General features: G+C 40.7%; 1 protein-coding gene across 1 annotated transcript; it reads left to right on the top strand.

Moving 5' to 3' along the window:
- Positions 1–2420: 2420 nt before the first annotated feature.
- naga (N-acetylgalactosaminidase, alpha) lies at positions 2421–11232 on the top strand. Its single transcript, XM_046874306.1, has 9 exons — positions 2421–2646; positions 5488–5644; positions 7555–7695; positions 8119–8330; positions 8770–8864; positions 8955–9116; positions 9654–9851; positions 9927–10067; positions 10156–11232. The coding sequence occupies exons 2-9, from the start codon at positions 5490–5492 to the stop codon at positions 10321–10323; spliced, it is 1272 nt and encodes a 423-aa protein (XP_046730262.1). The 5' UTR covers positions 2421–2646; positions 5488–5489; the 3' UTR covers positions 10324–11232.
- Positions 11233–13155: the final 1923 nt, after the last annotated feature.

Genomic DNA, 13155 nt, shown 5'->3' on the forward strand with positions numbered 1-13155 from the left:
CCATGTTATCCACAAATGCAGGTTAAATCTTTATCATGCGGAGAAAAAGATATGCGTGAACATGATCCATTTACCTATGATGGGATCTGCTGTCCAGTGCTAAAACAGACCACATGAGATATAACCTTAAATCCATGGCAGACACAGAAGGATTGATCCATATTAGCAAAGGAGGATTGATTCATATCAACAAACACTCGGTTGCCTCTGGATCCAGCAGCAGGTAGTCATAATCCTGAATAAGATCTCATATAGTATTGTAAGAGGACAACTGGGAGCATAACTAATCTAAGGCTTTGGTTCGTAAAAAGGCTGCAATTATATCTCATATGTTATATATATATTATAACCCTATAACACTTGCTGAGCATGCTGGAAGATAAGGTGAGCAAACAGCTTCTTAAAGACAACAATCTCCATGTGGCCACTTGTGGTCAAAGCGAAATGACTTCTGTTGAGTCTTCCTGAAGGCAAAGATTTTAGCCTGCCGATAATTCTTAGTGAATTCGAAATAGCATCAGTCGCTTGAGAAAGCAGTCCTAGTCAAAGTCTTCAGAGTATAGAAGAGCTTGTTTCTGTGGTTCTACAGTGGGTGTATATGACTGTAAATTGCAGAAAGAAAGGAGGACCATCTGTTAGCTGTTTTCAGATCCTTTATGCCTATATATATATATATATATATATAAAACAAATAACCTGCAAGCATGCAACAGTCAGTAAACTAATACAGTTTGCACAGGAGACTGCGCCCCCTCAGCACTTTTAACAATCGACATTGTCCCAAACCAGCTTTACAGAGATAAACAGGTTATAAAGCTACAATTGATAATGACAAAAGTTTATTTCTTATAAGTTTGTCCCTAATGAGCAAGCAGGTGACGACTGTGGCAAAGAAAAACTCCCTGAGATGGTATGAGGAAAAAACCTTGAGAGGAATCAGACTCAAAAGGGGAACCCATCCTCATCTGGGTGACAACGAATGTCCATGTTCATTACAGTTCTATCATCATTTAGGTTCATTGATGGACAGTTAAATGCAAAAAAGTTCATGCAAACTGCGGCCCTGAGCCAGTGTAGATGTTGATATTAATTACAGTCCGAAATGACTCCACTCGTTCGGTTGGGGTTCACAGCTCAAGCAAGAAGGAGAGGTGGGGAAACCATGGATAGTCATGGAAAAGATGAATGAACAAGTCACTCTATCATTTTAGAAAAAATGGAATCAAAAGACCTGATTCACTGGCATAAATCGAAATCACTAACTGGTATAACAGTGGTACAATGTGGACCCAGGTACACCCATCTAGTGTCTGGAGTACAGACGTCTGGCCAAAAGTGGTCTTCATGAAAGACTTGTGGCCATAAATACATACCTTTGACATAAAAACAAAGTTAAGTGACTCAACTATGCATGAAAACATGGGAACTGGGGACAGAAAAATGGCAGTACGTTTTCTGAATGGGCCATAATCTGAATAAGGCTGAAGAAGGAGGCAGGTTTTTAGCTGAAATACTAGACAGCAGCACAATAATGAGTTTCTGCAGTAGACAGTGAAGCATGGTGAAGGTTTCCTATAAGTTCAAGGCAGCGATTTTGCAAATGTATTTAAAGATTTGTTCAGGATTTACGAGAAGATAAATGATTGATAATTAATCAGGGAGGCATCTCACCCCAAATTGATCAGCAGGACATTGACCCCAAACATACAGCCAATGTCATTAAGAACTTCTCTGCAGTGTCGAGAAAAATAAGATGTCCTTGAAGTAATAGTTTTGGCCTTTTTTTCTGGTGGTCACAGGATTTTTCTTCTGTTCATTTATCTTGTTAAGTGATACAAATTAATTACAAACACTTCTATTTTTGAAAGCTTTCTCAATTTACAGCATTTTGTACAGTATATGCTTAAACATTTTGGAGACAAGGTGAGTGAGGCGCTATTGAGATGGTTTAGACATGTGCAGAGGGACATGGGGTATATCAGTAGGAGAATGCTGAGGATGGAGCCACCAGGAAGGAGGAAAAGAGGAAGACCAAGGAGGACGTTTATGGATGTGGAGAGGGAAAACATGCAGGTAGTTGGGTTGAAAGAGGCAGATGTAGAGGACAGGGGGGTTATGGAGACGGATGAGCCGCTGTGGCACCCCTAATTGGAGAAGCCGAAAGAAGAGTGTAAACGTAGAAACAAAAATTATCGCAATGGACCATTAATCGGCTACTTGGAAACATGTGAATCTAGTAATCAAAAACTACAGATTTTGGTCTAAGATTATAGGAATCCAAGGATTTTCTGAATCCCCAAATGGTGGTCAAAATCGTACAGTGTGCACCTGGTTTAAACAGTATTCCTGCAATACACATCTTTGCCCACTAGAGCGCACCGACTATGTAAGACACTTGGAGCAGGTAGGGTCGAGTGATTGAAACACAGCCCTGGTCAGCAGTCAGCTGACTTTTGAGGCACATGACATACACAAACCCGTCCACATGATTCAATCTCTCACAACCGCTCTGTAAATCCACAATCATTCAACACGACCTGTTTGCTTTAGGGATCAGCAGCAGGTTTGCTTCAATTCTCAGACTCAAAAGGCTTCAACTGTTTCATTGCAGAAATCTCGTTTCCGGAAGTTCAGCGTTGGATTCCGGTGAGTACCGAGTGCACGGGACACTATACCGGGTGTAATCACTTACTATAGAGAAAAAACAACTACAACATACAATTAGATTAGCAAGGAATTGCAGAATTGGTGTTTTTTTTAGCAAGAGAAACGTCACTTCCGGGTTTCAAGGTCGCTCTTCTGGTCTTTCCTTTTTTTTGTTTGGTAAAAAAAACCCCACATGGTTCGATCTCAACGAATAGGCATGAAATATAGACTGATCGTGATACCACGATACGTGTGTGTGTGTGTGTGTGTGTGTGTGTGTGTGTGTGTGTGTGTGTGTGTGTGTGTGAGTGAGTGAGTGAGTGAGAGTGGTGGTGGTGGTGGTGATGATGATGATTATGAAGATCCTCAATAACACTGGTTTATTAAAAGTATCTTCTTCTAGTCTTCTGTTCCATCCATATGAAGTTGGAGAACATCTTTTTGTCCAATCAGCAGTAAGGAACAACAGTGTACAAAAGTATTGGAACACTGGGGTTAATTCACTCTGGTCACCCGTCTAGAGAACAAGAACCACCAGTCGGGACAAGGCTACGGGTTATTTTTGCTCCGTTCAAACAAAGGCCCCTTATGTTAGAACGTCATTGAGGTTGTGGGTCATGGAAGATCACCGGTTCAAGCCCAATCACCAATGTCCGTTGACCCTCTGCGCTCCAGGGGGCGCTGTATCATGTCTGACCCTGCGCTTTGACCCCGTTTATGCCAAGAAAGAATTTCAATGTGCTGTAGAGTAAATGTGAAACGTAAAAGGCCTCTTCATACCCCTTGAAACCCCCAATCCCATGGTAACCATGGTAACCTTCTGCTTCACCTCAAGTTCTTAGGACTTTTTTATGATTGGAAGTGAACGTTCAAAGATTTAATACTAAAAAGTCGGAAAATCGGTGGCTTTTTGGCAGATGCCCTTTTCCAGAGCGACTTGCATTTATTTTATTCATACAGCCGAGTAGCAGAGGGGTTAAGGGCTTTACCTGTGGGCTCTTTTGGATACAAAGTCCGTAACGTATAAGCTACCGCCCCCAATGGTTATTCGCAGAGTCTCCGCCTTGCACTTTGAGCGCAGTGTCACTGTTGTTGTTGTTATTATTATTATTATTATTATTATTAATTGCTCACTCCGTACTGGAAATACGATTTGTAGTACGTTGTAAAACTCAATTCTGCTGAAATAAGCAGTGTATTTATAAGTATATACACATCTGTATTACCAAATGGGGTCTAACGAACATAAACTATTTAAATGCATTTTATTTCCATTTATTTAATCAAATTGATTAGTGCCAATTTAATCAATTACTCCATTGAATCAATATAATAATTTTTATCTATTAAAAAATATATAAAATATATTTTATTTTAAGATTATAACATATTTGATCCGTATTTTAACCAAGCAGCCGTTTTATTTCAAATCGTTTAAAAAATTTTAACAACCCAAACGTTGCGAATAATAAACTGCAATAATAAAAATTATCGCATTTCTCCACCGCTGACTGTACCGAAATGAAGCGAACCGTGAACCAAAAAAACTACCGAATTTTGCGTAGCGTTGTGCCCCTCGTATACGAAGATCAAAAATGCTGTACAAATATTTAAAAATCAGACAACCTAGTGCATTAGCGACTGGAAACCTTGAGATGGATCGCTGAATGAAGAAATATTCATTATTCTGAGGAAAACTAAACCAACTGAAAATGCTATTGCGACTGCCGTGGCCAATGGAGCTGCCAAACTTCAGTTACTTTTGGGCGTGACCACCCTGAGCTCCCCCCCTGGACATCAAAACGACGATGCAATGCTGGATTATTCATGCAACTGTGTTATGGACTCATAAGGCACTAAAAATAACTCCTGACAGGACATAACATCTTGACAATAGGGCATGGGAAGAATGGATTTGTTTGGAAAACAATGTCTGGGTCGTCTTCTCATTTGTATAAATAATTTTTGATTCACGTGTTCAAAGCCCTGCTTTTCTGTACATTTCAATCGTGCTCTTGTCACATCTGGAGTCGTCAGGTGAGGAGTCATATGGCGTCATACGGTCATGCAAGGACAAAGCCGTTATGCTAAAGTTTCGCTGAGTATCACTTTATGAAAGAGCTTCATGGCTATCATTGTATCAGATACTGCACAAGGTCGTGTTCATCAGACTTAATCAACACTCGTACTCATAGAAACTTCCACAAACTGCTACCACAAATGTATTGGATGAAATTTTTGCAAACTCCATAAAGATATGCTTTTCATTGGATGGAGTGGGAAATCTTCAGTGGCTTTCTATAGACCTCTAAGCCCTATTGAACATCTTTGGATTAAACCAAGAAACATGACTTCAAAAGCATGTATTAGTCATATGGTTAGGTGTCTACAAACTTGTCCATATAGTGTATGTCGAGACATGTCCATCACACTCACAGAGTCTGATGGTGAGAAGGTCTGAGGTTTAGTTGATCCAGTTCCAGGTTATCCCAAAGCTGTTCAGTGGGGTTCAGGAGGTCACGGCTTTATGCAGGACATTCCAGGTCTTCCACACCAATAGCCATGTCTTCATGGAGCTTTCTTTGTGTACTGGAACTCTGTTTGGGAATATAGTTCTCATGGAAATGGGGAACTTCTACATATGGTTATTGGTTCAACTAAGTTTACATGGTAGTACATAACGATTTTAGCTAATTGGAATTAGCTTTTTCAGTCAGTACCATGTACTTATGTACTTATTTCACAAGTTTACATGGTAGTACATAACGATCTTAGCTAATTGGAATTAGCTTTATTTCAGTCGGACTTGCTGTCTGATTTACATGTCGTTCTTTTTTTCAGACATGCAGCGAACGGCTGTGATTTTTTTGCTGGCCTTCTCTACGGCCGCCCAGGCTCTGGACAATGGGCTGATGAAGACCCCACCCATGGGCTGGCTGGCATGGGAACGATACCGCTGCGATATTGACTGTGACAACGATCCTAAAAACTGCATTAGGTGAGTGTTCAGGAGGTTCAAGAATACTCCAAGGCGTTCTGTTACGATACCTTTAAACTATTATTCAATCAAAGAGGAAGAAAATTTGATCTTGTTGTGACCTCGTTTCCAATCAATTTAAATCAATTAAGAAATGTAATCAGTTTATCTGCTGGTTAAAGTGATAATTCTCAATAGATCCTGCGAACGTTCAACCACTTGTTCTTGAGATGTCACACTAACTAGGATTTCAGAAAGACAGATGAACAGACTGGCAGACAGACAGAAAAATGGACGGACAGGCAGACGGACAGGCAGACATAAACACAAATTGACAGACAGGCAGACATAAATACAGACGGGCAGATGGACAGGCGGACAGGCAGACATAAATACAAATGGACAGACAGGCAGACATTAAATACAGATGGGCAGATGGACAGACAGACAGGTAGGCATAAATAGAGATGGGCAGGCGGACAGACAGACATAAATACAGATGGACAGACAGACAGGCAGACATAAATATAGATGGGCAGACGGACAGGCAGGATAAGTACAGATGGGCAGACGGACAGGCAGACATAAATACAGATGGACAGACAGACAGGCAGACATAAATATAGATGGGCAGATGGACAGGCAGACATAAGTACAGATGGGCAGATGGAAAGGCAGACATAAATACAGATGGACAGACAGACAGGCAGACATAAGTACAGATGGGCAGACGGACAGGCAGACATAAATACAGATGGACAGGCAGACATAAATATAGATGTGCAGACGGACAGGCAGACATAAGTACAGATGGGCAGACAGACAGGCAGACATAAATACAGATGGGCAGATGGACAGGCAGACATAAATACAGATGGACAGACAGACAGGCAGACATAAATATATATGGGCAGACAGACAGGCAGACATAAGTACAGATGGGCAGACGGACAGGCAGACATAAATACAGATGGACAGGTAGACATAAATATAGATGGGCAGATGGACAGGCAGACATAAGTACAGATGGGCAGACAGACAGGCAGACATAAATACAGATAAGAAGATGGACAGGTAGGCATAAATACAGATGGACAGACAGACATAAATGCAGATGAACAGACAGACAGGTAGGCATAAATACACACGGGCAGATGGGCAGACGGACAGGCAGACGTGAATACATATGGACAGACAGACAGGCAAACATAAATACAGATGGACAGACAGACAGGCAGACATAAATACAGATGGGCAGACAGACAGGCAGACATAAATACAGATAAGCATTCAGACAAACAGACAAGCAGACATAAATACAGATGGACAAGCAGACATGCATACACACATGGATCATGGTAATTATTCTAAGTGCATGTATTGTCTGTATGTAAATGTTTAAATGGCACAGTGTTGCAGTGGATGTCACTGTTATTATAGTGTGTCCTTGTGATTGAATTGTTGCTCTGATGGTGTTTGGTCATGCTGAACAGGTTTACACAGTTCTTCTGGCATTAACAAAGGCTAAAAGAAATATTAAGGGTGTGGACGGATTTACATGCAAACCCTTTATTTGAAAAGGCATCAGGATGTTGTGTAACAGTATAACGATTGCACAGGGACCTGTATTGAAGTTTCACCTCGGTTTATATATTTTGAACATGTTTCATTAGATTGGGGGCGTGGCTACAGAGATGTTTCAGGTGCATCAGCATTAGTGAGATCACCAAGAGGTCTGGGGTCCAATTGGAGTCCAATTAGTGTTCCAGGTCATCTCAAAAGTGTTCATTAGTGTTGAGGAGGTCAGGGAGGTTTGAGGAGGTTTTTCTGGTCCAACCTTCACACCAACATTCATCTTCATAGAGCTTGTTTGATATACAGGAGTAACTACTTTGTCTGTCTTTTTTTTCTTGTTTTGTTTTTTGGTCTAGCGAGGTGCTCTTCAGAGACATGGCTGACCGACTGTATGAGGACGGCTGGAGGGAGCTCGGTTACGTCTATATTAACATCGATGACTGCTGGGCTTTAAAGAAAAGAGATGCTCAAGGACGACTGCAAGCGGATCCGAAGAGGCACTGTAGCTTATTTTGTTAAAAACAACTCTCTTGAGATTTTAATAATAATGCCGTTATGATGATGAACCAAATATCAATAAAAAAAAAGAAATAAAAAAAAACTTTTCTAAAAAACCCATACCAATTACAGTCCACTTTTGCTGTTATAATAACATCCACTCTTCTTCAAGATCTTCCACTCCAACCTTTATATCTTTATGGAGCTGGATGTGTAATGAAGTAACAGGTTTGAGTCTCATAGTTCAAGTGAAAAGAGAATCTGTTCTCCAAGGTTGAAGAAAAACACAAAAAGTCAGGTGTCCCAAAACTTTTGCTATATAGTGTATTTGTGGCCCAATAAAAAGAATCCTTAGATACAGTTTGCATGAACATATTTAGTTAACCTCGATTGACATTTTTTTCCTTCTTTGCTCCCAACAGGTTCCCAAGAGGCATTCCGAACCTGGCACGCTACGTTCACGACCGCGGGCTCAAGCTGGGTATTTATGGCGATTTGGGAACGTACACGTGTGCGGGATACCCCGGGACGACCCTGGACACAATTGAGATCGATGCACAGACCTTTGCCAAATGGGGAATCGACATGCTTAAATTGGACGGCTGCTACTCCAACGCTACTGACCAGGAGCAGGGTGAGTGCGGGATGTGAAAACGAGGAGAAGGAGGGGGAAACGTGGTACTTATGCAGGAAAAAAGATGGACATTTTGGTATTTCAGGATCTGTTCTAAACATCTGTTCGTAGAGCCAAAGCCAGCTTTATACACATACGGTCTATATGTGTTACAGTCGAAGATCTTCAGTCGCCTGCAATAGAACTGGACTTCAATTCCATATGAAGTGTAATGAAATATCAGATTTAGACACTAGAAGGTCGACATCAGACGCTCATAAATATATTAAAATTCATTTACTAGCACATGATACTAGAGGGCGACTGATTAATCGTTTTTGCGGATTTATCAACAGTGAAAGTTGACTGCTGGAACGATCGGCTGTCGGCAAAAATCCATACTGATATTTTTTCCGGGTCGCTTCTGTTTCTGTTATTGGCCTTATATTCTCTTTAACAGGCTACCCACTCATGTCCAAAGCCCTGAATGCTACCGGCCGTCCGATCGGCTACTCCTGCAGCTGGCCTGCCTACCAGGGTGGACTTCCTCCTAAAGTGAGTGCACAACCAGAGAATTTAAACTAATTGAACAATTGCTATCAATTTCCTATGCGATCTCTGCAGCATTGATTTCCTCCTGGCCAGGTCAATTACACTCTGCTCGGCGAGATCTGTAACCTGTGGCGCAATTACGGCGACATTGAGGATTCGTGGGAGAGCATCTTAAACATCCTGGACTGGTTTACGGAGCACCAGGATATCCTGCAGCCTGCCGCTGGACCAGGACAATGGAATGATCCTGACATGGTAGGGAGTCGCAATGTTTCGTGCTTTAGAGTCATAATTTAAAGGTCAAGGTTAATGCTGGTGCTGATCTTATCAGAGGTTTTTATAGCTTTGAGTAGATAAGCTCATCCAGAGTCTCTGTGGAAAACATGTCCTAATGCTAGTACACTATAAGCACAAAAGTTTGTGGACATCTCGATATTTATTTTGGATTTTATCGATGACTGTGATCAGACAATATTCGGCTGAGGGTGTCATTGTACTCGTACCTTAAGCACCATGGACAGCTGCCTCCTAAAACACAAACGAGTCTTTTAAAATACGTTGAAATAGATTCTGCCCCCATTTCTGGACACGTGCGATCATTCTAAATGCGTGCGTGCTATAAAGCTATAGAACACCTTTGGGATGAATTGGAACACTGACCTACATCCGTATTTGTCTTTACTACCACCCTTGTGGCTGAAATCTCCACAACATCTTAAAGAATGGGGGTTATTATCAGAGCGGAATGTGGACACAATGTGGAATCTTGATCTCATGATCTCAACCTTGCAGCTGGTCATTGGCGATTTTGGCCTCAGCATGGAACAGTCTCGCTCTCAGATGGCGTTGTGGGCCATCATGGCCGCTCCTCTTTTCATGTCGAACGACCTGAGGACTCTGAACAGTGGCGCACGGGCCATCCTGCAAAACAAAGTCGCCATCGCGATCAACCAGGACCCTTTGGGCATCCAAGGCAGACGTCTGATAAAGGTATGGTTGAGCAGGTGATTCGATGACGCGGCGAAAAGTCCCTTTTGCTGACTTGTTTTTCCGTGCGTCTCCTAGGAGAGCTACGGTATCGAGGTGTTCTGGCGCCCTCTGTCAAATAAAGCCAGCGCCCTGATGTTCTTCAGCCGGAGAACGGACATGCCGTACCGGTATAAGACATCTCTCAAGGTGCTTGACTACACCCCTGGCAGCTATAAGGTATGTTTTTTGTCGGCTTGAATGATCTTTGTGCTCCGAATCCAGAGTAGGTGATAAGACGCTCATTCTCTCTTTCGCTCTCTTTCAGGTGTACGATGTGTTCATGGAGAAGAGAATTTCTTCACTGAAGGACACCACCGAGTTCGTCGTGTCCATCAATCCCTCCGGGGTGGTCATGTGGTACGTCGCGCCTGCAGCCGATCGTCCCAAATTCCGTCACGTGAACACCAACCACGGCGATCCTTTCCTCATGTAAACGAGTCTACGTCTTCTCTTCTGTCCGCTAATGTTTTTTTTATTCGATTCTTTTTTAACAGCGTCGCTCGTTTTTAAGTTTGGTTTTTCAGTATCGCAAGTACATTATGGATTGGCTTGAAGCTTTTAAACGTCTTTAGGACAAATTCCTGGTCAGGACCAAGAGCAAGAACGAACCTAAGAAAACTCCTGAGAGTCTCCGAGCACAAAAGGGAAAAAAAGAGCAGAAACGTAAAAATCCAAGCCAAAAGTATTGGAAAACCTATACATGCGATGGCGTGAAAGATCCAGAGTAACAGACCCTATCAAACAGCTTCATGCTCATCCCTGTGGCTGAACGAGCGCGAAATCTCCACAAAATCCAGTAGAACATCTTCCCAGAAGAAGCTAATTTTAAGAGTCCATACAAATCTTATGCTCAGGTGTCCACAAACTATTGCTCCACACAGCTCACCAACACCGAACATTTTTTATTTTTATTTTTTTACCCCCGGGTAAATCATTTAAACAAATCAAAATTAAACAACATCCCATAATAACTTTAGTTTGTTTTGTTTCGTTTTTTGACCAATTTGTTTTAAAACGTTAAAAAGCTTCACGTTACATCTTGCACATTTTTCGGTTGCGGCTTTTCACGTGATCCTGAACAAAGTTCAGCCCGAATCACAACACTGCGGAGGAGGAGAAGAAAGTGGAGGAGGAGGACGTCTGGTGCTTTCGAATGATCTTTTATGCTCAGGGACTTTAGATCTTGTTTACAATCAACTAAACTGAATAAGATTTTTACTAGTTTTTCTTGCCGATTGTGTCTTTTGATTGACACATCGAGTTTCTCAGCACTCAGTCCCGGACAGAAATCAGTTGATTTAGTTTTGAATAAAAAGAAAATACTAATAAAAAAAAAAAATTACAGATGACTGTTTTTTTCGACCCAAAACTCTATGCAAAATATAACATTATTTATTCATATATTATACAACCTCTGGCAAAAAGTATGGAATCACCCCTCTCAGAAGATGTTCATTTAAAATGTTTAATTGTGTAGAAAAAAAAAAGCACATATATGCCACAAAACTATTTTCACTCAACAAATTCAAACTTCTGGCTGTATAAAACACTTAAAAAACAAAGAAAGATAACTATAGTCAATTACAACTGTTTTTACAGATCAAACAGAGGAAAAAAATATGGACTCACACAAATATGAGGAAAATTATATGGAATCACCATGCACTTTGCATTTCTAAAACAAACACCTGTATCTGATTACAACTGCTAATTAGTCTGCAATTAAAAAAGAGTGCTTGCACACATTAGTGATGTGTTGAACCAAGATGATTGACATAACTCATGGCTCCAACACGAGAGATGTCAGTTGAAACAAAGGAGAGGATTATCAAACTTTTCGAAGAAGGTAAATCTTCACGGAATGTTGCAAAAGATGTTGGTTGTTCCCAGTCAGCTGTGTCTAAAATCTGGAGCAAGTACAAATCAAATGGAAAGGTTGTAAAAGGGAAGCGTACTGGTAGACCAAGAAAGACATCAAAGCGCCAAGACAGAAAACTAAAAGCAATATGCCTTGAAAACAGAAAATGCACAGCAAAACAAATGAGGAACAAATGGGCAGAAAGTGGGGTCAATGTCTGTGACCGGACTGTAAGAAATCGACTAAAAGAAATGGGATTTACATACAGAAAAGCCAAACAAAAACCATAATTAACATCTAAACAGAAAAAAACAAGGTTTCAGTGGGCTAAAGAAAGACAATCTTGGACTGTGTTGCCGTTCCAATGAAATTCATAAAGACAACTGCCTGAAGAAAACACAAATTTTCACAATCATTAATTATATGGTGTTGTATGTCAGGTAAAGGTATGAGAGAGATGACAGTCATTACATCTTCTATAAATGCACAAGTTTATGTTGAAATTTTGGACCCTTTTCTTATTCCATCAATTGAAAGCATTTGTGATGGTAGCATCATTTTTCAGGATGATAATGCATCGTGCCATAGGGCAAAATCTGTGAAAACATTCCTACAGGAAAGACATATAATGTCAATGGCATTGCCCGCAAATAGTCCGGACCTCAATCCAATTGAAAATCTGTGGGGGAAATGAAAGAAAATGGTTTACGACAAGGCTCCAACCTGCAAGGCTGATCTGGCAACTGCAATAAGACGAAGCTGGAGACCGATTGATGAAGTATACTGTTTGTCATTAGTTAAATCCATGCCTCAGAGAATTCAAGCTGTTATAATAGCCAGAGGTGGTGCAACAAAGTACTAGTAGTGTTTTTCTTTGGTGATTCCATATAATTTTCCTCAGATTTGTGTGATTCCATATTTTTTTCCTCTGTTTGATCTGTAAAAACAGTTGTAATTGACTATAGTTCTAGGGTTATCTTTCTTTGTTGTTTTTTTTTTTTTAAGTGTTTTATACACCCAGAAGTTTGGATTGTTGAGTGAATATTGTTTTGTGGCATATATGTGCTTGTTTTTTTTCTACACAATTAAACATTTGAATATACAAAATCTGAGAGGGGTGATTCCATACTTTTTGCCAGGGGTTGTAATATATGTTAATTAATGTATTAATACATAATTAGTATATTACATTACATTTATTATTTTTTTGCCCAAGACCCACATATTGCATATGTTATATTTTTGTGTGTATATGTTTATATATGGCTTAGTTGGCAAGGGCAAAAGTATTCGGACAACCATCTTTTCTGTATTATCTATGTAGTTCTCGGCCAAACTGGTCCTGCAAACTTTGAGGCCCACACTAGTCTCATAAATCCTTGGGTGTGCCGGCATGAAATTTTCCCT

The sequence above is a fragment of the Silurus meridionalis genome, chromosome 18 (assembly GCF_014805685.1).
Source record: "Silurus meridionalis isolate SWU-2019-XX chromosome 18, ASM1480568v1, whole genome shotgun sequence".
In the NCBI taxonomy this organism is placed as follows: Eukaryota; Metazoa; Chordata; class Actinopteri; order Siluriformes; family Siluridae; genus Silurus; species Silurus meridionalis.